At 47.0% G+C, this 26,960-nt stretch overlaps 1 protein-coding gene across 1 annotated transcript; it reads left to right on the top strand.

Moving 5' to 3' along the window:
* Nucleotides 1–5,628: 5,628 nt before the first annotated feature.
* On the top strand, nucleotides 5,629–26,554 carry CEP72 (centrosomal protein 72kDa). The gene is made up of 11 exons (XM_014548629.1): nucleotides 5,629–5,808; nucleotides 7,019–7,211; nucleotides 9,301–9,409; nucleotides 10,818–10,996; nucleotides 12,256–12,468; nucleotides 13,908–14,185; nucleotides 15,360–15,495; nucleotides 16,619–16,815; nucleotides 20,655–20,781; nucleotides 23,428–23,539; nucleotides 24,851–26,554. The coding sequence occupies exons 1-11, from the start codon at nucleotides 5,650–5,652 to the stop codon at nucleotides 25,008–25,010; spliced, it is 1,863 nt and encodes a 620-aa protein (XP_014404115.1). The 5' UTR covers nucleotides 5,629–5,649; the 3' UTR covers nucleotides 25,011–26,554.
* Nucleotides 26,555–26,960: the final 406 nt, after the last annotated feature.

Raw genomic sequence — 26,960 nt, 5'->3', positions numbered from 1 at the left:
GCCAGTTCTAAGCTCACTTCAAGAAATAGAAAATAAACCACTTAAATGAATTCTATTAACATCACCAAAATAATCAACTTATGAATGTGCAAACACCAAAACTGAGGACTACTAGAAATTGAAAGATACCCGTTTACATATATCAATTATTTGTTGATTCTGCTTCTTTGGCTTTCTACTTTAAATATTTATTTATTTATTCCTATGGCTATTTCTGTTCAAGAGTATTACATGAACTATTTGTCTATCTAAGTAACTGATATGACATTTATTTAAACTAAATTAAATATATTTCCTGTAAGACCTGTCATTTGGTTTGGTATCCTGTCGATCTGTACAAACTAGAGAAAGAACAAAAGCACTATAAGATTAGTGGGACATGGATTCAGTGGCGGTCAGCAGAAACATAATCGCAGGCAAGAAGAAAACGCTGGAAGATATAGAAACAAACACTTCTTTGGCATTTTGGCTTCAAGAGGTGCTGACGCCAGTCGGTTCAGGCCAGCACTAGAGTGGGCAGGACTGCATGTCCCATTCACCCACCCTGTGGCTGGCCATGGTCACCAGCCCCTGACTCTGAGCACCTGTGTCAGGACCTCTCCTGCTCTTCCCCCAGATCCCTGGTGTGGACAGCAATGCCTCAGTTCCATGAGGTATCTACTCAAACAGCATCTCCCTGATCAGGCCTCTCCTGCCTGTGGAACTCGGAACCTGCCCAGTGCTGTCCCCTGGCCCTGCTCCCCTGACTTCTCTGTTTCCACGGCACGTCTCACCTTCGGGCGTGCTGCATCAGTTACCGATGCCCACACTCCTGCCTCCCTCACTGTGAATGAAGATCCGCTCTACACCCAGCACCTAAAGCAGGACCTGGGATAGGTAAGCACTCAATCCACACGTGCTGAATGAATAAACTTGTGCTGAAGGCTTCTTTTACAGAACTGAACAAGTCTTGGCCTCTCTCACCTGCCTTCCATTGGTACCAGCAGCCATGAAATAGGGAAAGAGATGTCAGGAAACAAGGCAAGTCGGGGCTTCATAAACAAGGCGGGTGAAGACCCCGGGCTGGCATTGCTGGGAGGAGCTGGCAAGAGCGCGGTTGTGTGAGGAGCTCCCGGGGGCAGACTTCCTGGCACTCTTTCCCAGATGTTTCCATCCCTTTATCTCTTGGGCATTTTCCCCTGCAGAGCATGTCATGGGGTTCCAAGAAGAAGGATATGTTAGCAGATGAAATGCCAATATCTAAACACCCGTGAAGTTGGTGAGAATCCAGGCATGTGTCTGTGGGTAGGACCGGGTCCCCTCGTGCGCCAGGTGTGGCCGCCTCCCATGGACTTCAAAGGCCGGGGAGGAAAGAGGCTGCAGACCTGCAAACAGGTGACTCAGTCCATTGTTCCTCGTATCTGAAAAATCAATTGGGTCCAAAGTAAAAATATTTATTTAATGAGCAAAAATGTGTGGCTAATTGGTTTTTAAAAGAATATTGCTTCCTGCTCCTTAAGACTGAAAAGGGGCCTTTGAAAAAAATATTTACAGGGATCGAGTTCTGAAAATGGTGGCTGGAGGTTAAATAAGTACAGAAAATGACATATAACCCACAGGAGGCAACTCAGTCTTTTCCGTGGGGAACTGAGGAAAGTGGACCCCCTCGGAGCAATACCATGCCAGCGGAGTGTACACTGCAAGAAAGTGCACACTGGAGGGCCAGACTGCTGCAGGCTGGTGGCAAGGTGACACCCCGCCCCCCGTCTCAGGGGTCCCAGGAGTCCCTCCATACCCTGCAGGCTTGCGTCTTATGGAAGGTGATCTCCATTAGTAAAGAGCTGATGTTTGATAGCAGAACTGGGTGTGGCTCATGTCAAGTTTCGTGGCTCCTTAAGCCCAGATCACTCCCCTGTAAAATGGACATGAGAGAATGGCATCCTTGTGACAACACCTGCAATGCACCTGCCATGGCTCAGCAAGGCTGAATCTGCTCCTGGCAGGGCCTGCTGCTCAGCCATGGAGATGAGGTTCTTCTCTTAGGGCACCTGCGGCCCATCCCACTGTCAGTCCTGCTGCCCGGTGTCCTGGGACTCGCCTCCAATGAGAGCTTCAGTGTAAAGCAAAGACACAGCCCTGGACTCCCTCAGGCCACAGCGGCCACCCCAAAGCCTGTCCCATGAGCTGACGGAGCTCACGCGATGCCTTGCTGTTCTAGACAAGGCAGAGGAAGCAGGACTCAAGCTCTGTGTTACGATTACTAGTTGTGGGTAAAGATGTTGTCATGCTCCCAGCCCATTCTCGAGAGTCTTTACCTTAAAGCGGCACAGAAAGGGCCTGGCACCCCAGCTCATTCACACTTCAGAGAGAAGTTATTTGGCAAAATGCACACTGACTATTCACAAATATTGATGTTGATTTTTTACTGTTAGAAATGTAGTGAGGAAAAGGGCTCTTTTGTTCAACACTTATGAATGAATGAGCACAAGGGGAAGTATACCACTGCAAAGCTGTCCTTGATCATATGCTTCCCATGAAAAAGCTTTGATGGGGGAACGGGAGGTGGGGAAGGGCCTGCTCCCTGGGCCCTAGAGACTAGAGACTTGGAAGCAGCACGGTCCACAGGCACATCAATGAGGAGTCTTTTAGGTGCATCTGCTCAGTATCCACTTCGTCCAGGGTCGGGGCAAGCCAACAGAGCAATCCGGCTCAACAGTGCCTCACAGGTGACCAAGGGCAGTTCCCGCCATCTGGCTGGTAAAGACCCACTGGCTGTGTGCTGGCTCTGGAGGTCTGTGTGCAAGTGTGCATTTGGGTATCTGGCTGAGAGCCTGCCTGAGAGTGTGTAGTGGTGTTAGTGAGTGCAGGAATATGCATGTGTGTGAGCTGGCAGTGGACACGGGAGATGTGGGTGTGTGGGTTCATCTTCAGGCTCATGGGAGCTCCTATATGACATTGATTTTCAGTCAAATTGAGCCCAGTTGGCCAGTTTCCTTGTTGGTGAAATAGTGCTGGCTTTTGTCACCATGCAGAGATGACAACTCATAGCAGCTCACACACATTTCAGGAGCACATAGGTTCCCCTCAGCCGCTCTGGCTCTGAAGACCTGGAATAAGCTCCTGAGTCTCGGGGAAGGTGGAAAACCGCCCCATTTTACACCCCCGGCTCGCTCAGAGCATCTCAAGAGGAACTTCTAAACAACACCCGACTAGATTTATCACCATAAAAAAAAAGTGGAAACAGGTTAAATAAATCTGGGTTTAGTTCATGATCTAATGTGACCATTAAAAATGATGTTCAATAAGTGATGCTGAAGAATATTTAGTAACTGTTTATAAAAAGCAAAAAAAAAAAAAGCATCTATGAGAATGCTCAGCATAATCTCACCACTGCTAAATACACACAGGCAGGGAAGGCATCCCTGAAGGATACACGTGAAAGTGTTAACACTGGTCATCTCTGTGTGGTGAAATGTTTAATCTTCGTTTTCTCCTGAAATTTTTTGTCTTTTCTACAACGAATATGCAACACTTCAGTAACAGAAAACATGATTCTCAAAGTAGTTCTTGGCACTTCCAATACATTAGAAAGGCTGTGTGGTGCCGTCCCACAGGACATGTGCAGAGGTCTGTTCGCCACAACTCAGCCCCGAAGACTGGGCCACCTGACCTGAAGTGACCGTGCAGGAGGAAGCAGCCGGTGTTTGGAGTGTGGGCTGTGCCTGACAAGCTACTTGTCTTGGGTTGGGGCCGACAGAAGCCTTTTGTCTGCCTTTGTTTGCTTCTGAAAAGCAAAGACATTTGTTCACTTTCCTGGCTGCACCAAGTTCCACTCAGCCGAAACCTGGTGTGGTGAGCACGGCTGGCCTGGGATGTGCTGGAATCCCTCCAGTCCTGCAGCATCGGGACATACTGTGTTACAGGACAATCCTGACCCAGTGTTACTGAGTGTTCGCCAGTCGCAATAAATCACTCGCACAGGTGCCCAAGGAGCCTGTGTGCCAGGTTTGAAGTTCTGTTCTGCCTAGGACGGGGCACCCTGCATAACCCACCCTGCACCCCACTACCTGGGCTGTGACATGCCAGAGGACGTTACCAACAAGCTGTTTAAAACTGGGGTGAGGGGTAGCAAGGGCGCCCCCATATACCAGGAGGGGGGTAGGAAGGGGCACTGAGGGCGCAGGTTGGGTGGGGCAGACTCAGACCCGGAATGGGTTCGTCCCTAAATCCTGCAAATCTCAAAAGTTCCTCGTGACACCCCATAAGGACCCAGAGGGACAGACACGAATGAGCTTTCCGGGCAGCAGGTGACGGGCTAGATCCGACCCCAGAGATCGCCGGGAAGTTGAGGACAGAGACGGAGGAGGACTGGCCGCCACCGAGTGGCTACGGAGGGAGAGACCTACGATTCCAGGTGCGGGGGTTCCGCCCAGGACGCCGGCGCGGCTGGGAACACGCAGAGTCCTGAGGTGGGCGGAGTCTCCAGGTGGGGCGGAGTCTCCAGGTGGGGCGGAGTCTTCAGGTGGGCGGGTCTCCGGGTGGGGCGGGTCCCTACGAGAAGAGGTCTCCTCTCCTCCCAGAGGCCCAGCCATTCCCTCCACCCCCTTTGGTCCTTGGCCACCCCTTCCCGCAGGGTTCCAGCTCCTAACCACGCCCACTAGGAGGCCCCGCCCATCCCATCCTGACCACGCCCCATGCCACCCCTTGGGGCCCTCAGCGGCCCAACTGCGGGGGAGGTGGTTGGGAGGGGTCGGGGGGCCTAACTGTAATTGTAGATTTCTCTGTTTCTCCTTTCACTCCGTGTGTGTTGAAGCCGTGCTATTTGTTGCAGACTATTGAGGATTTGTATGTCTTCTTGTTGGAGTGACTCTTGTAGTTAATACTTTGTTGAGACATCGTGCCCCGATAATTTTCTTTGTTGAGACATCCACTTTATCTGATGTTAGTGTAGCCACTCCAGCTGTACTTTGGTGTTTGCGGGGCATATCTTTCCCCATCTATTTACTATTTTATCTTTTAACCTTCCTATATCGTTTTGTTTTAAATTAGTTTCTTGTAGATAGTGAACAGTTCATTCATTTTAATGCACTCTGACAATCTCTGTCTTTTATTGTGTGTTTAGACCATTTACACTTAATGTAATTATCAAGAGAGTAGGGCTTACCTATGCCATTTTATTATTTGTTTTCTGTTTGTTCTCTTTGTTTTTCTTGTGTTGTTTCCCTTTTCCTGCTTTCCCTGTGGTTTACTTGAATAGTTTTAGTTTTCTATTTTGATTTGTCTTTTATATTTCTGAGCATATCTTTTTTTAAATATTTTTTTTATTGATTTCAGAGAGGAAGGGAGAGGGAGGGAGTGATAGAAACATCTCTGGTGAGAGAGAGAGAATCATTGGTGAGAGAGGATCATTGATCTGCTGTCTCCTGCTCGCCTCACACTGGGGATCGAGCCTGAAACAGGGTGTGTGCCCTGTCGGGAATCTAACTGTGACCTCCTGGTTCCTGGTTCAGAGGGTGATGCTCACCCACTGAGCTATGCCAGCCGGGCTGAGCATATCTTTCTGTGTAGCGTTTTTAGTGGAGAACATAAGCTGAAACTTTATATGCAATTCTTGTTTTTGAGATTATGGTATCTCGCTTTTATGATGATTTATTTTCAATTAAAAAAATAATGTTAAAATCTCACAATTTTCTTTTCTTAGCTGAACTTCAGTCATTATCTATTCCTGGAACTTACCAAGAAAAGATTACTCACCTAGGAAATTCTTTGATGAGTTTAACAGGTCTAAAATCTTTAGATCTCTCACGCAACTCCTTGGTTAGTCTGGAGGTAAGTTTTAGGTTTGTGTCGTCTTTTTTTTTTTTTTTTTTTTTTTTTTTTTTAAGGAGGGGGAAGGAGAGAGAGAGAAAAAGAAACATCGATGTGAAAGAGAAACATTGGTCAGTTGCCCTCCGTATGCTCCCGGACTGGGGATCAAACCTGCAATCCAGGTATTTGCTTTGACCGGGAATCGAACCGGCAACCTTTCGGTGCATGGGATGATGTTAAACCATCTGAGCCACTCTAGTGGGGCTAACTTTGTTTTTTAAAGGAAAATTTATTCCTATTAATAGCAGTGGAAACTATAATTAAAAATGCAATGTTTTATAAATATGTCTATAATACTTGTAAACTGTATACTTAACAATGATTTAAGTGTGCGGTTGTTTTTCTTGTGTTTACTATGAACTATATTTCTTATGCATTGCATTACTACTTTGCCAGCCAAAAGTTGTAACTCTCTGATGAAGACCGTTGTATCTTTAAAGGAATAAAATAAAGCCCAAAAGACTTATGTGTGTGTGCCCATCCCTCTCCATCCCTCTATCAGCTGTGTTTTTCTTCAGCCACTTTCTGCACTGCACCTCTGTTTATAGTCTGCCTCTCGGTGGCTGCAGGCCTTTGAATGGCAGGGCCACTAGTGCAGTCTCGCTGCAGGGGGTCTGACCTAGCAGGGGCTCATTCCTGATGAGTGAGTGAGAAGTTACCCAGGTGATGGCAAATGGTGTATATAGAGAGGGGTTCTTGCCTGAAAGAAAGGCAGGACATCACTGCCCTGGATCATGGTACTTTTAGCGCCCCTGACATGGGGGTCAGGAGTCTGCTCAGAGTCAGGCAAGTTATAATCCAGTTTGCACCCAGTGCTGGCTCATCTCTCAGCCTCCAATCCTCAGTTTTCTAATCTGTGAAATGGGAGCAGTAGTAGGGCTTACCCTGTAGGGTTGTGTGCAATGGGATGAAGTTATTTGTGTAAATCACTTAGCGTGGTACCTGCCAGCTGTCCTTAGTAGTCACAACTGTTGCGAACCTCCCTGAACAGTCCTATCACTGTGTGCAGGACAGAAATTGATAGACAAGAACACATTTCATCTTTATGCTCTTTCTATAAATTATAAGTGCATTTGTTAAGTTCGTTGATCACTTCCTACTGGTGGCCCGTTTTTCTATGTGTTTATTTTTAAAAAGCATAAACTCATTCAACACTGTGTCCTGTTAACAGGGCATTCAGTACCTGGTTGCATTGGAAAGCCTCAATCTCTACTACAACTGCATTTCCTCGCTAGCAGAAGTGTTCCGGCTCCACTGCTTGACTGAGCTCACGGACGTGGACTTCCGACTGAACCCGGTGGTGAAGAATGAGTCTGATTACCGCCTCTTTGTTGTGCACATGCTCCCGAAGCTCAGGCAGCTGGGTAGGTGTGGTGTGCTCACACCCTTGCTCAGTAGAGCCCTGACTGGTGTTTGGTACTGTCAGATCCATCGCACTGTTGATCTCCCTGAAAAGGGAAGTTACTTTCTACTCTGATGGCATGAGTCCCTGTATTACAAGATGGGTCTTGTAGGAGAGCCACCTGGGAAGGTGCCAGGGAGCCCCATGGCCAGAGAAAATTGCCGGGACACCAGGAGCACCGGCATGGGCTGTACTGCTCAGACTCATTCTGGCTTCGCTGTCTAGCTGTTTGACTTGGGCCTGTTCCTGAACTTCTGGTGCCCTGTTTCCATGCATGGCCCCTGGGCATCGTCTCAGGCCCAGGTGGACAGCTGGATTCTACTGGCTTTGCATCTACCTGGAGAAATCCAGGACTAGAAGTTCATTGTGCCACACCCTCCCCCAGGTGACCGGGATGAGAGAGGGTGTTCTGTTGGCAGGTACTGCTACCATTTAGGCTTATTAACCCATGTCTCTTAAAAAATGGATCTCTGTGACAGCCTCACAGGCAGAGCTTGCAGGTTGCCAACTGGACAAGTCCATTTGGGAGGATCACACCCAGGGAAGCCACATCAATGCCTTCCCACCTGCCTCACCACCTACCAGGAGGGGTCTTTGCCCTGAGCAGTGAGGCCACTGGCGCTTCCGATGCTCCCTCGCGTTGCACTTCAAGGGGGGAGAGCTGGAGCATGAGTCCAGGATGCACTGACATGCAGGTCACGGGGAAGGGAGGGAGGGGGCCTCAGACCCTTAGTCTCTTGTGTGAAGGGCGGTGGTAAGTGGTGGGTAGCTGTGGTGCAGGAATATCTGATTGAAGGGTGTGGTCATGTGCCCCAGTGATCACAGCATGTCCTCAATCTGCAGGCCCATTCACTTCTCGGCGAGGCTGGGCATGCATTTGAGGCATCTCCATCTCCTGTGTTCTGACCTAAGGACACCAAAGTGAGACCCACATCAGGCCAGCATTTGTCAGGGAAGACATTGCTCTACCACTATCCCTGTGGTAAATACTGAGCTGCAGGCAGACCACTGCCACTGTCCTGTCACTTCCAACCAGTGTTTGTAGAAACCCATGTTCTGCATCTCTTGGCTGTGAGTGAATGTATGCACATCTCAACAGCGCATGCGTGTCAGCTTATCCCCTAGTCCCCTCTCTGCACGGCCTGGGCCTGGGAGCAGGGCTGGGCTGTGGGTATGAATGACCCCCAAAGGGTCAAACCTACTTAGAATTTCAATGTTTCATTTTAGTTTTTAGATATTTTGGAGGAATAAGTGCTTCTGTTCTAACTTTTGACTTTAAGTAACTTATAAATAGTTGAATTTGGCTCTTTTTCAGAAGCATTACAATTCTTATGGGAAATTTTTGCAATCTTCAGTCTTAAATCATTTGTCATAAAAGTTTTAGGTTCAGAATTGTCTAATGTTAGTATAGAGAAGGGAAATGAGAGTCTTGCCATGTGGGAAAGATATTTTCAGACATGAAAAAGGATCATAATTGAAACTCAAAGTCATCGCAGGCCTGGGAGTGGCTGAGCAGAGGCCTCCGGCCAGAGCACACATGTGGGGACAGTTTACACTTATCTCTGTCTCCCAGTCCTGAGGATCCACACACACAGCTAGGCCGTCTCCTCTCCAGTGTGTTCAGAAACCTCACACCAGAGATTCTTAGTGTGCTCCGTGTGGTTCGAGAACCTCATGCAGCACCCAAAATGTACCTTGATGGGAGGGAGCCCAGAAGGATGTGCATGTGTGAACTTGGTTGTGTATTTCTTTTCCTGCGGCAGTAGCCTGCCTCCAAAGCAGTGTCTGAGGAGTGAGCTTTGTGGGAGCAGGGCAGCCCTCTTGGAATCAGCACCCAGCATCCCTGAGAAGCCGCCTGTAGCCACCAGAGCCCAGCATCCCTTTCCTGGGTCTACTCAGGGCTTATGGGGGACGCTGTGGCGGGGTCAGAAGGCCCGGAACAAGTCGGGGCAGCCCCGTCATGTGTGGTGCGCTGCAGGGCGGGATGGGGTGCCGGCAGGTGCACCTGCTTCATGGTGGTGCTTGCTGATTTCTCTGGCATTTCTCTCTAGATGACCGTCCCGTGAGAGAGAGTGAGCGGAAGGCATCCCAGTTGCATTTTGCTTCAGAGGAATCACTCGACTCCACACAAAGCCTCCCAGCTGTTTGCAGAAGTGGAAGGTATGGACACGAGTGGTGATCAGGCTTATCTATTCATAGAATGACTGACTAAAGGATATAAAGCTGTGTATTAACTCACACATGTAAATGTTTTTGTGCTCTGATCGCCACTTAAAGGGCAGACATGCAGGAAAAGGAAAAATGCCCGGATACCAGCTGGGACTCAAGGAGACAGTGGGACGGAGTCTCTCTCTCTGTTGTCCACATTTTCTATACATTATTTTTTAATGTTGAAATGTTTATTAAACTAATACATGTAAAATAAATAGCACAGAAGACTTGTGATGAGAAGCAACAGTCCCCTTTCCCCACTGCCCGGCCCACTCCTCAGAGCAGCCACTTCATTCACTTCTGTGATTGTCTCTGCTTCCTTCCTCGTCCCCGGACAATACACATTAGTTGCCATTTTTGGGTGTGCACACTTGAAGCAGGACCTGACAGCTGCCATAGCCCCTCCCCACCCCGTGGTGACAGTTTGTGGACTATGCCCTCCTGTATTCTCTGCTCAGTGCCCTGTGGCCAGTGCTCAAGGCTCTGCTCTGGTGGGGCTGTGGGAGCACGTGCCCATTTGTGCCCGTCTGTGCCTTCCCGCTCCTGCCATCTGCATCTTTATGTTTAATTTTAGATTGTCAGGGTCGATAGTATTTAAATGTTCTAAAGCCATAAAGAGTCTTCATGCTTTGTGTATGGTTGATTCTAAAGGCAAAAGTCAATAAACTGTTTATGTTTCTTATAATGTGCTAGGATTATTCACTCCTTGTACACCATTTTGTTTTGTCTGAAGTTTTTAATAGGTTTTTTTTCTTCTTGCATTTTATGCCTTAGCTTATTTATAAATCCCTTATATGTAGAGGTCAGCCAACTTTTTTTGTAAAGAGCTGGAGAGTTAATATTTTTATTTAATTAAATTAATTTATTTGAAAGTAATTTATTAAATTTTTTTTCTATTTCCAACTTTTAGGGGAAGAGTCAAATGATCTCTCCACCCCAACAAAAAGAATTCTTGCTTATTTATTTCCTTTTTTTTCCTAACACTTTATCATTTTTTATTACTGTTGATCTACATTATTATTTTAGTTTCAGGTATACATCCCAATGATTAGACATTACATAACTTACTGAGTGATCGTCCCAATAAATCTCACACACATCTGACACCATACTTTTGTTCTTGAACAAACCCTAGTGGGACTCTGCACATGCTGGATGGTGTGATGACATCACACACCCTTGCTTTCCATCACCAGTTGTCCTGCTGGGTCCCTCCTCGACCTCACTTTAGTAGAGGCACAAGAGCCATTTCCCGCAGATACACCACCTGCTCTTCCCAAGAGCTCTTCACACTCGTGTCCCCGCACAGGGTCTGCTCGGGTTGGAGCGACAGCACTGAGGTGGCTTTTCTTTGCAGGCTGCACCACTCCAGAGTTAAGTGCACTGACCCCTCAGCCAAGAAGTGCTTAGTCATGGATGCGGATGACGAGGCCGTCCTGAACCTCATTGCCGAGTGTGAGTGGGACTTGAGCAACCCTCCTAGGAGTACAAGTTCCAGCCAGAAGGAGCAAGAGGATGACTTCCATAGTTCCCAAGGTACACTGCTCCACCCGAAGGCCCAGCGGGTCCAGCTTGCTCTGGGCACAGTTGTACTTTTTAGGAAGCTTACCTTTAAATGTATAACCTTCATGAAGTCCTGCGAACTTGTAAATATCAGTAATTTGGATTACAGAATTATAAAAGAAAAAAGTCATGTATTTAAGTCGAGTATAGTCATATACTACATGGTGGTTTAAATTGTATTCTTCCTCAGATCAATTCCAATTGTAGGGAGGAGGTAAAATGTCCAAGTGGGCAAGAAGATAGCATGTCCTGTGGCTAGGGGAACGGGCGTCTGTGTCAGTCACAAGGGGGTGTTCACTTAGCGTCAGGGAGCACTTAGAGCTCGGGCTGACGGCTTAGAACTTTAAACCTGGCAAGCTCATTGTGAAGCCTTCCAGTGCATGTGTGAATGTCATTACTGTGCCAGGGACTCTTTCCCACTTGGACTTTTGTATAAGCTTTAGCACCATTTCTTCCTCCATTATGAGTTTCTGAGAGCTTTTCATGAAGACGACAACAGGCTGAGGTGTAAGTTTGGGCTGAAATCCCAGGATTCACCTGCTGGCACAAAGACATCTGCTCTTTGGGTATCCTTGCCAGCTCTTAGATTTTCAGTCTTTTTTATTCTGGTTGTTCTTTTGAGTAAATATTAATATTTAATTGTGGTTTTAATTTGTATTTCAATAAAGTCCAGTTTATCAGTTTTTTCTTTATATGATTTGTGCTTTTTTTGTGCCCTGAAAAAAAAAATCTTTGTCTGTCCCATGCTCGTGAAGATTTTCTCCTGTGGACGTGTAGATGTCCTCAGGTTCCAGTGTTCAGGTCTGTGCTCCTCCACGCTTAGAGTGGATTTGTGACCGTGGTGAGCGATGGGTCAGGTTGTCTCCCCCTCACCCCCACCCCATATATCCAGTTGTGCTAGTGCCATTTGTTGAAAATGCTGTCTTTTGTCTCATTTAATAACTCTGACACATTTGTTAATTCCGTTAACCTGAGTCTCTCTCTGGGTTCTGGATGCTGTTTTATCTGTCATCATGTCTGTCTTTGTATCGATGCCGCACTGTCTTGACTCCTGTTAGCAATGTTTGCAGTGACTGCTAGACTCACTACAGGTTTGGTGGTTGCATTATTAACCCTCTCAGTCATCTTTTTCTTATTTAATTGATACACTTAATAGATATAATACACTGCCAGAAGCTTAAAATGTAATTTTTAATGAACTAAAACTTTTAAAATGTTCTTTAATAAAATAGAATCCAGACATCTATTGAGTCCTCACTTAGTCCAGCACCAGTGTGGGGACTCCATAAAGAAGGGCCATGAGAAGAGAAAAGGCAGCTCCAGAGGATGTTGTCCAGAAAAGAGGCTTCAGAAGCAGTACTGTGGAGAGCTCCCACCCCAGCAGGGAGACCAGCCCGAGGCCTGCTGCTCCTTCGGACATCATGTGCACTTCCTCCCACACCCAGGTAATTTCACGCAACAACCGCCGTTGACTCCTTCTTAATCATGTCTATTTCTCCTATTCTCTTTCTTTATTTGTTTGTGGAACTTTCTAAAATGTCTTAGGAAAGAACCTTATACATTGAAATTTAGAATACAACCACCTTGGCCGGATGGTTCAGTTGGTTGGAGCGTCCCCTCCTACGATTCCCCATCAGGGTGCATGTGAGAGACAACTGATCGATGTTTCTTGCATCAATGTTTCCCCTTCCTTCCCCTTCTCTCTCTCTCTCCCTTCCTTCTCTAAAAATCAATGGAAACATATCCTTGGGTAAGGATAAAAAAATTTAGAATATTCATATTTCAGATTCCTAGTTTGTGAGTTCTTTGTTGCTTTTCTCTACACACACACACACCATACACACATACTTTTTCTCCCTCTCCCTCTCTCTCATTCACACACGTACAGTTTCTTATAACTGCAAGGGCCCAAGTTATGACAATAGCTGTATTTTAAAAATTAATGATGAAGAAAATTAATAAGTTAATTGAGAGTGTTGTGTGCACACATGTGACAAAAATGTCAGAAAACTTCCCAATATGAGTGAACCTAGCACCTTCCTGAGGCTTGTTGAGGTGAGTTCTTCAGAGTTGGGGTGGGTTGTGGTGATGACCTGCCCAGGTTGCCTGTGGCCACTGCAGAGCAGGGTGTAGTGCTGAGTCCAGGTAACACACACCCTATTATATTCTCTACTTTCATTGTCCTGGTTGCTTTTACACTATATCCTGAGGCTTCATAATGATGCTGTGGTGTATGGGTGCACAGGACCTCCATTTCTGTTGATGGTCAGAATTCATCATTTCACCTTGTTCACAAGGCGCATGTGCTTGACCTTTAGACCTCTTTATTGACCTGTAGTCCTTGTGAATTCCCAGAGTGAACACAGAAAGGCTGCCACGGCAGAATAAGGAAGTTTCATATCTACATCATCCAGACCCCCAAAGTCAGCACTGACCCATTTGCTCTGTTGTACGCTTGCCCCGCCCTGTGTACGTGTGTATGTGCATGTTTCTGTGTGTGCATGTACATGTGTGCATGTATAGATGCATGTGTGTCCTTATGTATGTACGCACACACTCTCTTTGTCAGCAGATGTGGGGCCATGTCCCCTGAGGTAGGGAGGGTCCCAGGTACTAAAGTTAACAGAATCTCCTAAAGGAACAAATTGTTGAGTCCTCTTCTAATTTCCAAAATTTTAGGTTTTTACTCATCTTTGTTATACATAATTTTGGCAAGAAAACATATAATCATCAGTCAATTAATTTGTTAAAGTTATTACTTCAGTCTTGTCACTCTGATGGATTTTCCATATGTGCACACATGCACACACACAGTGCGTGCACAGGTACCCTTGTGCCCAGAGAACTTGGTCTGATGAAGGTTGTGTTCTCCCCTCTGTTATAGACTGCATAGACGTTGAGAACTCAACCTCCACTTCTCAGACGACTAGTTTGTCAACACAAAAGGTGTTAAATCCTTTGCCTGGTCTTGAAAAGTACAGGAAGCGGAGAATGCCTGGAGGGAGATTCCAGGCGCCTGCAGACCAGGAATGTCTCAGCTGCCTGGAGGAGAGTCTGAGCAGGCAGAACGGCTCTGAGAGCAGGAGCGAGAGGACCTGTTCTCACCTGGAGGCGTCTGAGTCTGAAGAGCAGAGGCCCCACAGCACGAGTGGCGCCAGGGAGGTGAGCAGAGAGCTGAGGGTGACTGGATGTTCTAGTTGAGGGGCTGCTGTCTTTGGTAACACCATGTCTTCTATTTTCAGCATTAACTGTGATCCCAAGATAAATACAGCTCTTAAATGCACTTTTCCTTGGTGTTTGTCACCTCTCTATTTTGCTAGAAATGTGCTTCCATGCACTGGGACCCAGACATGGCAGGCTGGCTTCCCGGCTGGTCACTGCAGGCTGTGGGTCAGAGTGTGCTTTTACAGAGGGCCTGCTGTCATCCATTCTTACATGCAGTCTCTCACTGTCCGGGTTGAGGGAAGGAAGGAAAATGGGATGTGTTCAGGCCTTTCCTGTCTGCCAGGGGACAGCACCAGGGGCAGAGCTGCGTCGCAGACTTGGGTACTCGCTGTGGAGCTGGGACTTTATAGGAGGGGGTGCTGTCCAGGGCTCCCTCTCCTCTCGGCTGAGCTATGACCTCATGGTGGTCTTCCTTATGGAAAGGGCACAGCCCGTGCTCCTCATGTGTGTGACTGCACTGTGTCCACCCTGAAGACCTTGGCTCTGTACTCATGCCTGTCACCCTGGCCCAGTGTCTGAATTCAGCTTCTGATGGAGGGGTTTGTGCCGAACACTCACTGGGCTGGTCTCAGCCTCAGTTCTAGGCAGCAAGGTGCCAGGCCTTAGTGCTACCATGCTGACCAGTTATAGGATACTAGAGGTCTGGTGCATGAATTCATGCACAGGTGGGGTCCCTTGGCCTGGCCGGCAATCGAGGCCTATTGGGGGGACAGCCAGCTGGGGGGAGGGACCTTGGGAGATTGGCTGACCGGCCCCCCAATTGGGGCCTATCAGGAGGGCCCGCTGGCCAGGGGGAAGGGCCGTGGGAGTTGGCTGGCCACAGGAGGTTGGCTGTGGGAGCTCACTGACCACCAGGGGGCAGCTCCTGTGTTGAGCATCTGCCCCCTGGTGGTCAGTGCATGTCATAGCGACTGGTCATTCCGGTTGTTCTGGTCGTTCCGGTCATTCCGGTCATTCAGTCTTAACAGTCACTTAGGCTTTTATATATAGAGATGGGCTGTCCCGCCCCTGGTGTGAACTTGGGCCGAGCAGTGCTCCCTTGGCATATGGTGTTAGGAGCCTTGTGTTTCAGGAACTGAAATCCTGTGTCATGGTTTTGTTTCCATTGCAGGTGTCTCCCAAACTCCTCTCAGCTGTGCCACCTGGGAAGGCCATCCTGGGGGTGGCACTCCTAGAATCACTCCTCGACCTGGTGGACAGGTACTGGAGTGGCTGCAAGTCCCTGCATAGCAACGAGGTGTTCCTGGGTGAGTTGGGAAGGGACAGTCAGCTCATTGGTTCAGAGCCACGTGCAGGCCCACCCTTTGGGTAGCATTGTGTTAGTGGGTACTTGCTCTCCCATGGGGTTCTGGGTTCCTCACATGCTGCACCCTCCTCATCAGCTGTCACTGTGGCTGCTGCACTGCAGGGAGCACCCTGACAGTGTCCTCTCAGTAACTGGGGGCTCCCATAAGGTGTAGCTTTTGGTTTTCCCAGCCACTGGCTCTGGTGTTTGGGCAGATGCCTCGTTGCCTGGTTTTGTTGGAAGTGCCATTCGCAGGTATTTGGTTCTCATGGCTTTGTTTTCACGTGGGGATTTGGAGAGGTTAAAAAGCTGCTACTGTCTTCTTTGAACTGGTATTTGCCAAGATTTTGATGGAAATTAAATTTTTATGGGAATGACTGAGGTCCAGGAGGGTGGCCCCTCCCCTGAGAGGACTTTGGTTTGCTTCCATCTGATGCCTGGGTGCAAGAGCACATTGGGGACCCGTCACCCAGAGTCAGAATGTGAACCAGGGTGCTGCATCCCCAGTGAGACACCTCTTTCCTCCTCAGTCTGCGGTGCAATGTTCAGTGTCCCAATGGGAGTGGGGACCTGCCAGCTCTCTCCTTTCAGAGAGACCCTGGGCCCTGCTTGAAGCTGCCATCCTAGCCACACCAGAGACTTGTGAGCATTTCAGAATCCCCTGGGCCCTGCTTGAAGCTGCCATCCTAGCCACACCTCCCGTGAGCATTTCAGAATTAGGATGCCCCAAGAATGCTGATCCCATAAATCTATACCCTCTCGGGGTAGCAGCAGGGCTGTTGAAGGGAGTGTGGTGGGCTGCTAGGGCATTCAGCCCAACCATCCTAGTGGTAGCCTTCTCCTGAGGGGTACCTTTTCTCAAGAACAAAACTTTTTTCTGCTCTTTTCTGCCTCTCATGCTTGACTGGATGTAAAACAGCCTGAGTGAAGGTAATGTCAGTGGTACCTTCGTCCCTTTGCCAGTCGCCATGCCTATCTGTGTTTTTAAGGCATGTAGTGTGTGTTATTCAAAATGTATTGACCATATTTTGTTTACACATTCTTTTGGCATAAATGCAATAATAATACTTGATTTTTACTTCTAGCTCAGGCAAGACATGTTTTGTCATCTGTTCAAGATTTTACAGCAACTCAGGACAGTTCGACAACTGCGAGTGAAGAAATTAACTACCTGACTCTTGAAAATAAATCTTTACAAAATCACCTTGTTGAACAACAGCAGCAATATAGTGAGAAGATGAGTGAGGTTGTGTCGGAGCTCAATAATACTCGGAAAGAGATGGTGAGCCACACCCCTTGCGTTTCCTTTTCACAGATGGGGTAAAAACATTGTTTTGACTTCACAGAATGAGGGGAGATTCTCCATTCTGCACTTCCCCTTAGCTGCTGCCGGGCTACAGCACTGGGGCTCCTCTTCCCTTCCAGGATCACAAACCTTCCCCACAGGCTTTCCCCACCTGGGGGGACTCTGGCCTGACTTTGTATCACTCCCAGACCCCACAGCAACAGCAATTTGCAGATGGAAGCATCGCCACTTCTCCCAGCTCTACCTCTTTTGACTGGTTGCCTTCTCTTCTGAGAGAGGGTGAGTGGGAGAGACAAGAGAAGATGAAGCTGGGCTTAAAGTGGGGGTTTTGTGGCCCCATGTTCCCTGGCCCAGGTGCCCCAGACCTCTGAGGAGAGAGGTTCCAGTTAGCTGTGTGATCCTAGGGTTCCTGCTCCTGTCCTGCTTGCAATAGTCATAGGACCCCAGGTGTCCTGTTGGACTTGAGGGAATTTCCACCACCAGGTGGCACCAAAGGGCAACAGAGCCAGCACAGCTGGGCCTACTAGCTGAGCCTAAGACTCCTGGCGGTTAGGGATGCCCTTGTCCTTTGTAACCTCACCATAAGACCATCACACTTAAATGTCTACATTAAAAAAGAAGAAAGATCTCAAATTTACAACCTAAATTTAAACCTTTTAGAACTAGAAAAAGAAAAACAAAGTAAACCCAAAGTTGACAGAAGGAAGAAAATAATAAAGATCAGAGCAGAAATAGAAAATAGAAAAGCAATAGAAAAAATCAACAAAACTGAGTTGGGTTTTTGAAAAAATATATATACAAAATCAACAAACCCTTAGCTAGACTAAGAAAAGTAAGAGAGAAGAATCAAAATCAGAAATGAAAGAGGAGACATTACAATATATGCCTCAGAAATAAGTAAAAATCAGAAAGGACTATTATGAATGATTATATGCAAACACATTAGGTAACCTAGAAGAAATGGATAAATTCCTAGAAACATGCAACCTACCACGATTATATCAAGAAGAAATAAAACCTGAACAGACCAATAACAAATAAGGAGACTGAGCAGTAATCAAAAAGCTCCCAAAGAAGAAAAGCCCTGGACCAGATGGCCTCACGGCTGAGTTCTACCAAACATTGAAAGGAGAATTAATACTGAATCTTCTTAAACTCTTCCAAAAAATAGAAGTAGAGCTAATACTCTCAAACTCATTTTATGAAGCAGCATCACCTGATTTCAAAGCTAGACAGACACCACAAGAAAGAAAACGACAGGCCAATATGTTTGATGAACACAAGTGTAAAACCCTCAATAAAATACTAGAGAACTGAATTCAGCATTACATCAAGAAGATTATTCACCATGATCAAATGGGATTTTCCCCTGGAATGCAAGGCTGGTTCAACATATGCAAATTAGCACACCCCTCACATTAACAGACTGAAGGATAAAAACCACACAATCATCTCAATGGGTGTAGAAAAAGCATTTGACAAAGTTCAACGTTAATTCATGATTAAGAAAAATAACTTCTCAACAAAATAGGTAGATAAAGAACATATGTATATACAACATGAATTCAGCCTTTTTTTAAAAAGGAAATCCTGCCATTTGCAACAACATGGATGGACCTCAGGTTAAGTAAAGTAAGTCAGGCAGAGCAAACTGCATGATCTCACTTCTATATGGGATATTAAAAAGTTGGAGGGAGGCTACCTGCCCAGGTGGACCATAAAGGCCTGGGTTCTGCCTGTACTTTTGCTGTGGTGACCATGGGCCTTCTTGGAGGAGGTAGGGTTTGAGTAGCCAGCCACTACATCTGTTCCCCTCAGCACCAGCGCTGTGGCTCCTGTTGAAGCACACCCCTCCCCAGGGAACATGGGAAGCACACCCCTCACCAGGGAACATGGGAAGGTGGGTGCTCCATTGTAAGCTGGACTACCCCTTTTCCTGTCCTCTCTGAAGGACACAGGCCTCAGCCTGCTGACAGGGAAGATGCATGCTTACAGTCATGTGCCACACAACGACATTTCAGTCAATGCCAGGCTGCACATATGACAGTGATTCCATAAGATTATAATGAAGCTGAAAAGTTCCTATCACCTAGTGATGTCATGGCTGCCCTGATATCATAGCACAAAAGTTGTAAAAATCACCAGGGCTGTGGTGATATGGGCAATGGCTTTTACCAGGGTGTGCCTATGGATGACATTGGGGAGCTCCTAAAGGTGGTGCTGTGGGACCGACTACTGAGGAGTTGTTGGAACAGGAACAGGAATGCATAGCTGAAGAAGAAGCAAGAGAAAAGGAAGCTGCAGAAGATGAAGAAGAACCCCCAAGAAAATTCACAGTGCAGGGTTAAGCAGAAGCTTTTGCAGACCTCAGCAAGCTCCTTAAAAGGTTAGAAAACATGGGCCTCAACACCAAAACTTTTTCATTAATAGAGAGAATGCCCATGGTGCATTGTCTGCTTACAAGCAAATTATGACGGAAAAAGGAAGCAGGCTGAGCAAACCACCATGGTCATACTTCTACAAAGAGTGATGTCCTCAAGTAGAGCCTCAGGCAGGTCCTTCAGGAGGTGTTCCAGAAGAAGGCATTGTTATCGTAGGACATGACAGCTCCATGCCTGTTATTTCCCTGCAGACCTTGTGGGACAAGATGTGGAGGTGGACAACAGTGATACTGGTGATCCTGACCCTGTGTGGGCCTAATGTGTGAGTTTGTGTCGCAGTTTTTAACAAAAAAGATTAATAAATAAAAAAACAAAACATTTTTTGCAAAAAGGTCTATAGAATAAGGATATAAAGAAAAAACATTTTTGTACAGCTGTATAGTGTGTTTGTGTTTTAAGCTAAGTGTTATTACAAGAGTAAGAAAGTTTTAAAAAATTTAAGTTTATAAAGTAAAAAAGTTATAGTAAGTTAAGGTTAATATACTATTGAAGGAAAAGTATTTTTTGTAAATTAGTGTAGCCTAATGTACTGTGTTTATAAAGTCTACAGTTGTGTACAATAATGTCTTAGGCCATCACTAACCACTCACTCACTGACTCACCACAGCAACTTCCAGTCCTGCAGGCTCGGTTCATGGTAAGTGCCCTACACATGCATACCATGTTTTCTCTTTTTTTAAAATATATTTTTATTGATTTCAAAGAGGCAGGGAGAGAGAGAGAGAGAGATAGACTGATTTCAGAGAGGCAGGGAGAGGGAGAGAAAGATAGACACATTGATGATAAGAGAGACTCATTGATTGGCTGCCTCCTGCATGCCCCCCACTGGGGATTGAACCTACAACCCTGGGCATGTGCCCTTGACCGGAATCGAACCTGGGACCCTTTGGTGCACCGGCTGCCTCCTGCATGCCCCCCACTGGGGATCGAACCTACAACCCTTGACTGGAATCGAACCTGGGACCCTTTGGTGCACTGAGCCAAACCAGCTAGGGCCCATGTTTTCTCTTTTATACCATATTTTACTGGACCTTTTTTGTGTTTAGGTATGTTTAGACCCACAAATACTTACCATATGTTACAGTTGCCTGCATTATCCAGTACAGTAACATGCTGTACAGGCTTGTAGCCAGTGTACAGTGGGCTGTACCATCTAGGTTTGTGTACACAAAATGATGAAATAACGCATTTCTCAGAACATATCTCTGTTGTTATGTGACAAGTGACTGTACAGCTTTTCACACTGTGATTCAGATTTCTGATACGTAAAAGGAAACTACTATCTGGTTATTTCAAAGGATTTTATTTAATTTTCTATGTGCATCTTGTTGAAATTGATTTGTCATTTTAAAATGTATTGTTCTGTGACCTTAGGATGACTTGAGGCAACATTTAGACAGATCTTTGGAGGAGAATAGTAGCTTAAAGTCTCTCTTGTGCAGCATGAAAAGAGAAGTAAAAAATGCAGATGCTTCAGCTGCGTTAAACTTGCAGATCACTGGTGAGTTTATGATCTGTTTGGGACCACTACTTGGTGAAATGTACGTGTTCAAACACTCATGAGGCTTATTTTAAATTATTACCAGAATTAAGAAACAGCAGATAATGTAAAATGGGTATTGGAGCCCACACCCTTGGTTAGTCTGAGTTGCCTTGGCTCATGAATGATGTGCATGCTTGCCCATGGCACGCTCAGGTGTATTGGGAAGGAGAGCTGTGCCTGAGGGAGAGGCGCCTCCCCCGTGGGCTCCGACAGGTCCTCACTGCTCCAGTCCTTTGACTCCTTAGGAGCTCAGGGATCATCCCATGGCTGTGGCGCCATGGACCGTGGTGCCAGCCTGTCTGCCCCTGGCGTGTGCAGGGTATAGCCTTCTGCTCAGCCTTGTCTGTCCCCAGCAGGCGCAGTGGCCTTTCTCCTTGATCACTGTACCTTCCAGACCCAGATCATTTTCATTTTCCTCTCTCCACTTCTTTGATTCTGTTTTGCCATTTTACAAAAAAAAGCCCACTCTCAGTATCTCAGGTTCAGATACTGGGCTTTAGAATGAGGAGGTGTTGGTGGTATGTTTTCCATGGTAACCGTCTCTGGGTGAAATGGGGTCTCTTGAAAGTTTTAATTTCACTGAAGAAGGACAGGTTGAGCATCTTTTCCCATTCTCACCTCTCAGGGATCCAAAAGCTTTTATTTAAAGATCCAGATAGTAGCTATTTCAAGGCCTTACATGTGGCCTCTGTCCCAAGTACTTACTGTGGCCTTTGTCACATGAATGCAGCCACAGAGAGTTGCCCTGGTCTGTCCTTGCCCATTGTGTTTACTGGGCTAGTTTATTGAGTGGTAAGAGTTGTTCACAGACTTCTCTTTTTTTAATTCTTTTTAAAGAATAGTTTCTTGATTTTTAGAGAGAGAGGGAGAGGGAGAGAAACATCAATGCAAGAGCACAATATGGATCAGCTGCCTCTTGCACGCCCCCCATCAGGGATAGAGCCCACAATCCTGGCATGTGCCCTTGACCAGGAATCTAACCAGCAGCCTCCTGGTGCACTGGACGATGCCCAACTAACTGAGCCACACTGACTAGGGCTGAATTTTTATTTTAAACCTTCCCCCTTTGTACCCTCTGTTTCTTTGAGATGTCATTGGCATGTTCACTGCTCTTGGGTTCCTTCTAGTTCAGTCTTCATTTTGCCTTCTTGCCTGAGCTCAGCCACCCCCTTTCTAACGTTGTCTGATTCTGACTTTAGTTCATTCTGAAACCGTTGTGGTTTTGATCTGTTCTGGGTGTGGCTTTTGTTGTGCTCATACCATAACTTTTGTGGGGTTTGACCTCAGTACGTCTCTATTGTTCATGGTAAAGTGAAGTCTGTTCTGAATTTCTAGAAGGAGCAGGGCAGACAGCTTCTCTAACTTCACAGATAAATGTAGTGGCCTCCTTTGCCCTGGACCCCTCACCATCTGTTTCTCTGCAGAATGGCCCTGTTCTAGGAGGGACTAGGCAGGTCAGCCCCAAGGGGTCATAGGTTGCTCCAGCCCCTTCAGACCACACAGGACACCTCCCACTCCACCCCGGGTTCATCTCATTAGAGGAGGCTGAACCCCTCATGCCAGCCCTGTTCCGTAGTTAGCCTACGAGGATTTCCCAGGAAAACGGGACACTTGGAGGTGCTCCATCCTCAGGTCAGCTGCCCCACTGCTAAGTGCACCCACACAGACGTGGATACCATGCAGGGCCGTGGCTGCCTCGTTAGGGGTCTTGAGGCTACCTGGTCACAAGGTGCTATAGTGCTGTCTGTGGGGTTCTGTCTTGTCATCTAGTTACTCTTGGTGTCAACTAGTGTAGGGTACTGAGCTCTGGCTCATGCCACCACTGCCCTCTTCCCAGAGGCTCAGCATGCCCTCCAGGGAGGTTTGGGTGGACACAGATTCTGAGTAAGGTTTTCTTGTCCAAGTGCAGGAGGACGCCCTCCATCGCTGGGGTGATCTTTGTGAGAAGGACCCGCTGTCAGTGTTGGCATCCCTTTGCCCATTACCTTCCCGCACTGGCTTTCTCAGTGTCAGTCGTGTGGTTTGGCAGTGGCATGTCTACATGTGGAGTTATTTGTATCCTGGTTATCCTCGGTTTGGATTTAGGAGCCAATAAATAGTAAATTTCTCCCCCGCACCCTCCTGCCTTGAGAAGGAAACCCAAAGAGAGGCAACACCCTATAGATGGAATACAGGCACATGCTCTGTCATGGCTGGACATGGGACCAGAGACCTGTGGCCACACTGGGCTTCCAATGGCTGGCAGTTGCTTCTCCTGAAAGCCTCAGGTCCTCCCCTTGCCAGAGCTTGATGCTCTGTGGAAAAGAGGCTCTGAGGCCCACCTCTGTCATCACTCGGCCCTCCACACAGGGGTGGGTTCCTCAGGGATATCTGCAGGGCAGATCCCCGCAGCTTCAGCCCCCGGGAGGGAGCCAGAACTGGGTCCTGGGGTAGACATGGCTGGATGTGTTCACCCCTGCCTTTGAGTTCCTTACAAAAATTGATCTTTTCTAAGCTGTATTCTTTTTCTTGTGTCCCAGGTCCAGTTTAAACTCTAGAATTGTTTTAATGTTCCAAATGTCTAAATGAATTTCACTAAATAGTACTACCTATTTTCTTTATCAGGGCTTCAAACAAATGTGAAGAGGCTCTCGGGTGAAATTGTGGAGTTGAAGCAGCACCTTGAACATTACGACAAGGTCCAGGAGCTCACGCAGATGCTGCAGGAGAGCCACAGGTGCGGGCGGGGAGGGGAGTGAGGCGTGGAGCCGAGGCAAGGGAGGGTCCAGGAGCTCACGCAGATGCTGCAGGAGAGCCACAGGTGCGGGCGGGGAGAGGAGTGAGGCATGGAGCCGAGGCAAGGGAGGGTCCAGGAACTCACGCAGATGTTGCAGGAGAGCCACAGGTTCCGGGGTGGGGTGGGGGTGGGGGCTGTGGAGCTGAGCAGTGGAGGGTGCAGGAGCAGCAGCTGCTGGTGGCCAGTGTTCTGGGCCCGCATGTGTTGCTGTGCGACTTGGCACTTCCATGAGCTTTTCTTTCTGCTGCAGTATTCTGAGAGGTGAGGGGCATGTGAGTGATGATGAGTGATGATGCGGGTCTGTGTTCCCTGGGAGGTGGGACTAAACTGAGACTAGATGGAGCAGCAGAAGGAAGGAAATGAGACACAGTCACGGTACAGGGAAGTGGCAGGCAAGGCAAGATCACTCCCTGGAGCCCTACGGCCCATCTGTGGCAGGTCACAAGGTATTGGCACCGTGGGATTAATGTGGACAAGGCAGGGTGCAGAGCCTCTAAGTGCAGTGGAGTGGGGTTCACCAGGAGGTGTCCACTCTGAGCCTCCGCCTGGTCAGTGGCTGTTTCTGTGGTCCAAGCAAACAGGGCTGCCACCTGCATGGGGGGTTGTCAGTGGGGAGACCTGTGTGGAGGAAATGGCCCTGCTTTCGCCCATTTCTTGTGATGCCACAAATGTGCTTGAGTCATTGCTGACCAAGTGAGTAGCGCACTTTGGCAAAATACAACACCACTTTCTTTCTGAAGTCCCCTCTATAATTAAAAATGGTTAACAATATTTAAAAATGAGGACTTTTCAATTGCACTATTACACTGTTACAATGTCAGGATTTTTTAAAGGGTCCTTTATATTTGACTGGGAATTAGAAATACTTCAGTGTGGAGTCTTTTCTAGAATTAGAACATTGTTTTGCTGGCCATAGACTATGACAAGTCTTTTCAGTAAACCATGCATGGCCAGAGCATTGAGGGATCCATCTATTCATGCTGAGTTGGATCCATTTCATGGATGCCGCCAGTGCTTGCAGGGCAGGTGATGGCTGAGGGGTTGAGTCAGACCCCCCCCCCCCCCCCCCCCCACTCTGGAGGCAAGGGGCAGATGGGTAGTCGCCAGGAGAGATCAGGAGGGGACAAGTTCGTGGACCTGGGCATGGCTGGGGCATGTGGGGTCAACAGGCAGGCTTGGCCAGGTGAGAGAGGATGCTGCTGGAGAGGACAGCAGCAGAGCCGGGACATGGCTGCCCTGTGTTCTCTCCAGTTCCCTGGTCAGCACCAATGAGCACCTCCTGCAGGAGCTGGGCCAGGTGCGGGCTCAGCACAGGGCGGAGGTGGAGCAGCTACACTGGAGCTACAAGGAGCTCAAGAAGACCATGGCCCTGTTCCCAGTCAGCAGCACCCGCCTCAGTGGCTGCTCCTAAACCTGACCTTCCTAGTGTGGCGTGCACGTGTGTTTTCTTTACCTGGTGTATTTGTTGATGAGAGTTGTTTCTTCTGTTTGCAGTTATTTTGTGATTTCTGAAATGTAATCAGGGCCCACAGTTCAGTTTGCTAAAACATTCTAAAAAGACAGGATTAATCCAGGCCCTTCACATGTTTTGAGACAAAACACTGACATATTTTAAGACAGTTTGTTAATTTTTCATCAAATGTCTTAAGATTAAAAAAAATCTTGTGTTTTTTTGCCTAATGTAAAAGAGAACTATGTATGATGATTAAAGAAAATAATTTATTGTATAATAAGCAGTTCTTATTTAATAAATGAATACATTGTTCTAAAAAGTGGCTCTTCATAAATTATAACTGATTTTATCATTGAATTCTTTTATAATACAAGCTATGTACCATGGTTGGTGAGCAGAAAAAAGTAAGTTCCAGGACTTAATAAAAGTAATATTTATAGTGTGGGAAACATAAAAAATAAAAACGTTTTGTGATATTAACATCCTACAGTACAAATATCTACCCATGCTCTGGCTCTCTTGCTTACAGTGTATTTCTGAAAATTATGTCATAACAAGGCATAAAATTAGATTTTTTAGTTTGAAAACTTTATATCTTATGTAATATTCGCTTTCTTTGATAAAACAAAGTAATTTTTTAGAACAATGTTTAATTGATTGAGGAAGAAGAACGGGCCTCGGAGAAGATGCTGTGTGTAGCTGTGTGGGTCAGGACTCTGGGGAAGTCAGGGGGGCATCGAGTCTCCCCCATAGAGGGGTCTCTGGGCTTCAGGTGTCCTTCCATTCACCTGTCTGGTCACGGTTGTGTCCAGAAGCACCAGTTTTTATACTTAGCCAGAAAATGTGTTATACCAAAAATATGTGGGTGGAATTTCTTGTCATCAGATCATTTTTAAGCTTATTTATTGTTAATGTGGTTAATTACAAAATTTGCTAATGTAAAAATCTCTGACATAGCACAGGGTTGAGTCAGTGGTCACCTAAGTGAGGAGTGAAAGGCTCTCTCTTGGGTGAGGGACAGCAGGCTCTCTGCCCTGGAAGTCATGGCTCTGCACCCCCTCCCAGGACCCCTCCCAGGGCCTGTCCCATGTTAGAAGTTGGTGCCCATGTTATTGCCGGTCCAGACCATACACTTTGAGGATAAGAGATCCACCATTTAACACTTTATTTATCACTTTTGACAACAATGTTAACAACAGCGAACACATGAGGAGCATTGTGCAGACAGACATTAGCTGTTTCACTAAAGGTTTGCAGGCCAGGCCTTGACAGCACCCCCATAGGTGACCCCGAGCCTCGCACTCCGAGGGAGGGGGAGCAGGGCCCTCCCAACCCCACTGATGTTCCTGCTGAATGCCATTTAGACTTTCTGAGGCAGAACACCCATGACATTGACGTTACTGTACCCATCACTCTGATAAAGTGATACACTCAGTACTCCCTAACAATAAGATGGTGTAAAAATATATTGCATGTATATATAAATTTTATTTCCCTTTCCTGAAAAAACTTAGTACAAACTAGTAGTATATGATCACTTTCAAGTTTATTTTAAGTTGTGCAGGTTTCCTTTGTTTGGCTTGGTTTGGTTTTTCAAAAGTCTAAAGGAAGAGAGAGAGTTAACTAAAGCATCTCCAAGCACAGTGACCACTGCCTGGCACGCCACCACCCGGCCATGCTCTCCACGTGCCCACAGACAAAGGCCAGGCCCCTGGACCACCAGATTTCATAGAGTGTCCAGTGGTAAATCAGTGGAAGGAAACTACTCAGGGTAATCATTTCACAGTACAGCTAAATTGTCACCCTGTACTGTATTGGACAGGTGACAACGGTGCCCCCATAGGGTGTGTGCTGCCGGACAGGGAGTAGCCAGCTTGTGTATAAATACCCAGGAGGGAATGAGCACAA

The sequence above is a fragment of the Myotis brandtii genome, unplaced genomic scaffold (genome assembly GCF_000412655.1).
Source record: "Myotis brandtii unplaced genomic scaffold, ASM41265v1 scaffold115, whole genome shotgun sequence".
Classification (NCBI taxonomy): Eukaryota; Metazoa; Chordata; class Mammalia; order Chiroptera; family Vespertilionidae; genus Myotis; species Myotis brandtii.
Note: the sequence above shows the minus strand (reverse complement) of the source record. Positions and strands in the feature narration are given on the sequence as shown.

Bases quoted from the DNA above. Each gene is read 5' to 3' on its own strand.
- CEP72 (XM_014548629.1), top strand. From the start codon at position 5,650: ATGTTAAAATCTCACAATTTTCTTTTCTTAGCTGAACTTCAGTCATTA. The intron at 7,212-9,300 runs GTAGGTGTGGTG...ATTTCTCTCTAG, and splicing joins CCCGAAGCTCAGGCAGCTGG to ATGACCGTCCCGTGAGAGAG. The intron at 20,782-23,427 runs GTGAGTTTATGA...TTTCTTTATCAG, and splicing joins GTTAAACTTGCAGATCACTG to GGCTTCAAACAAATGTGAAG.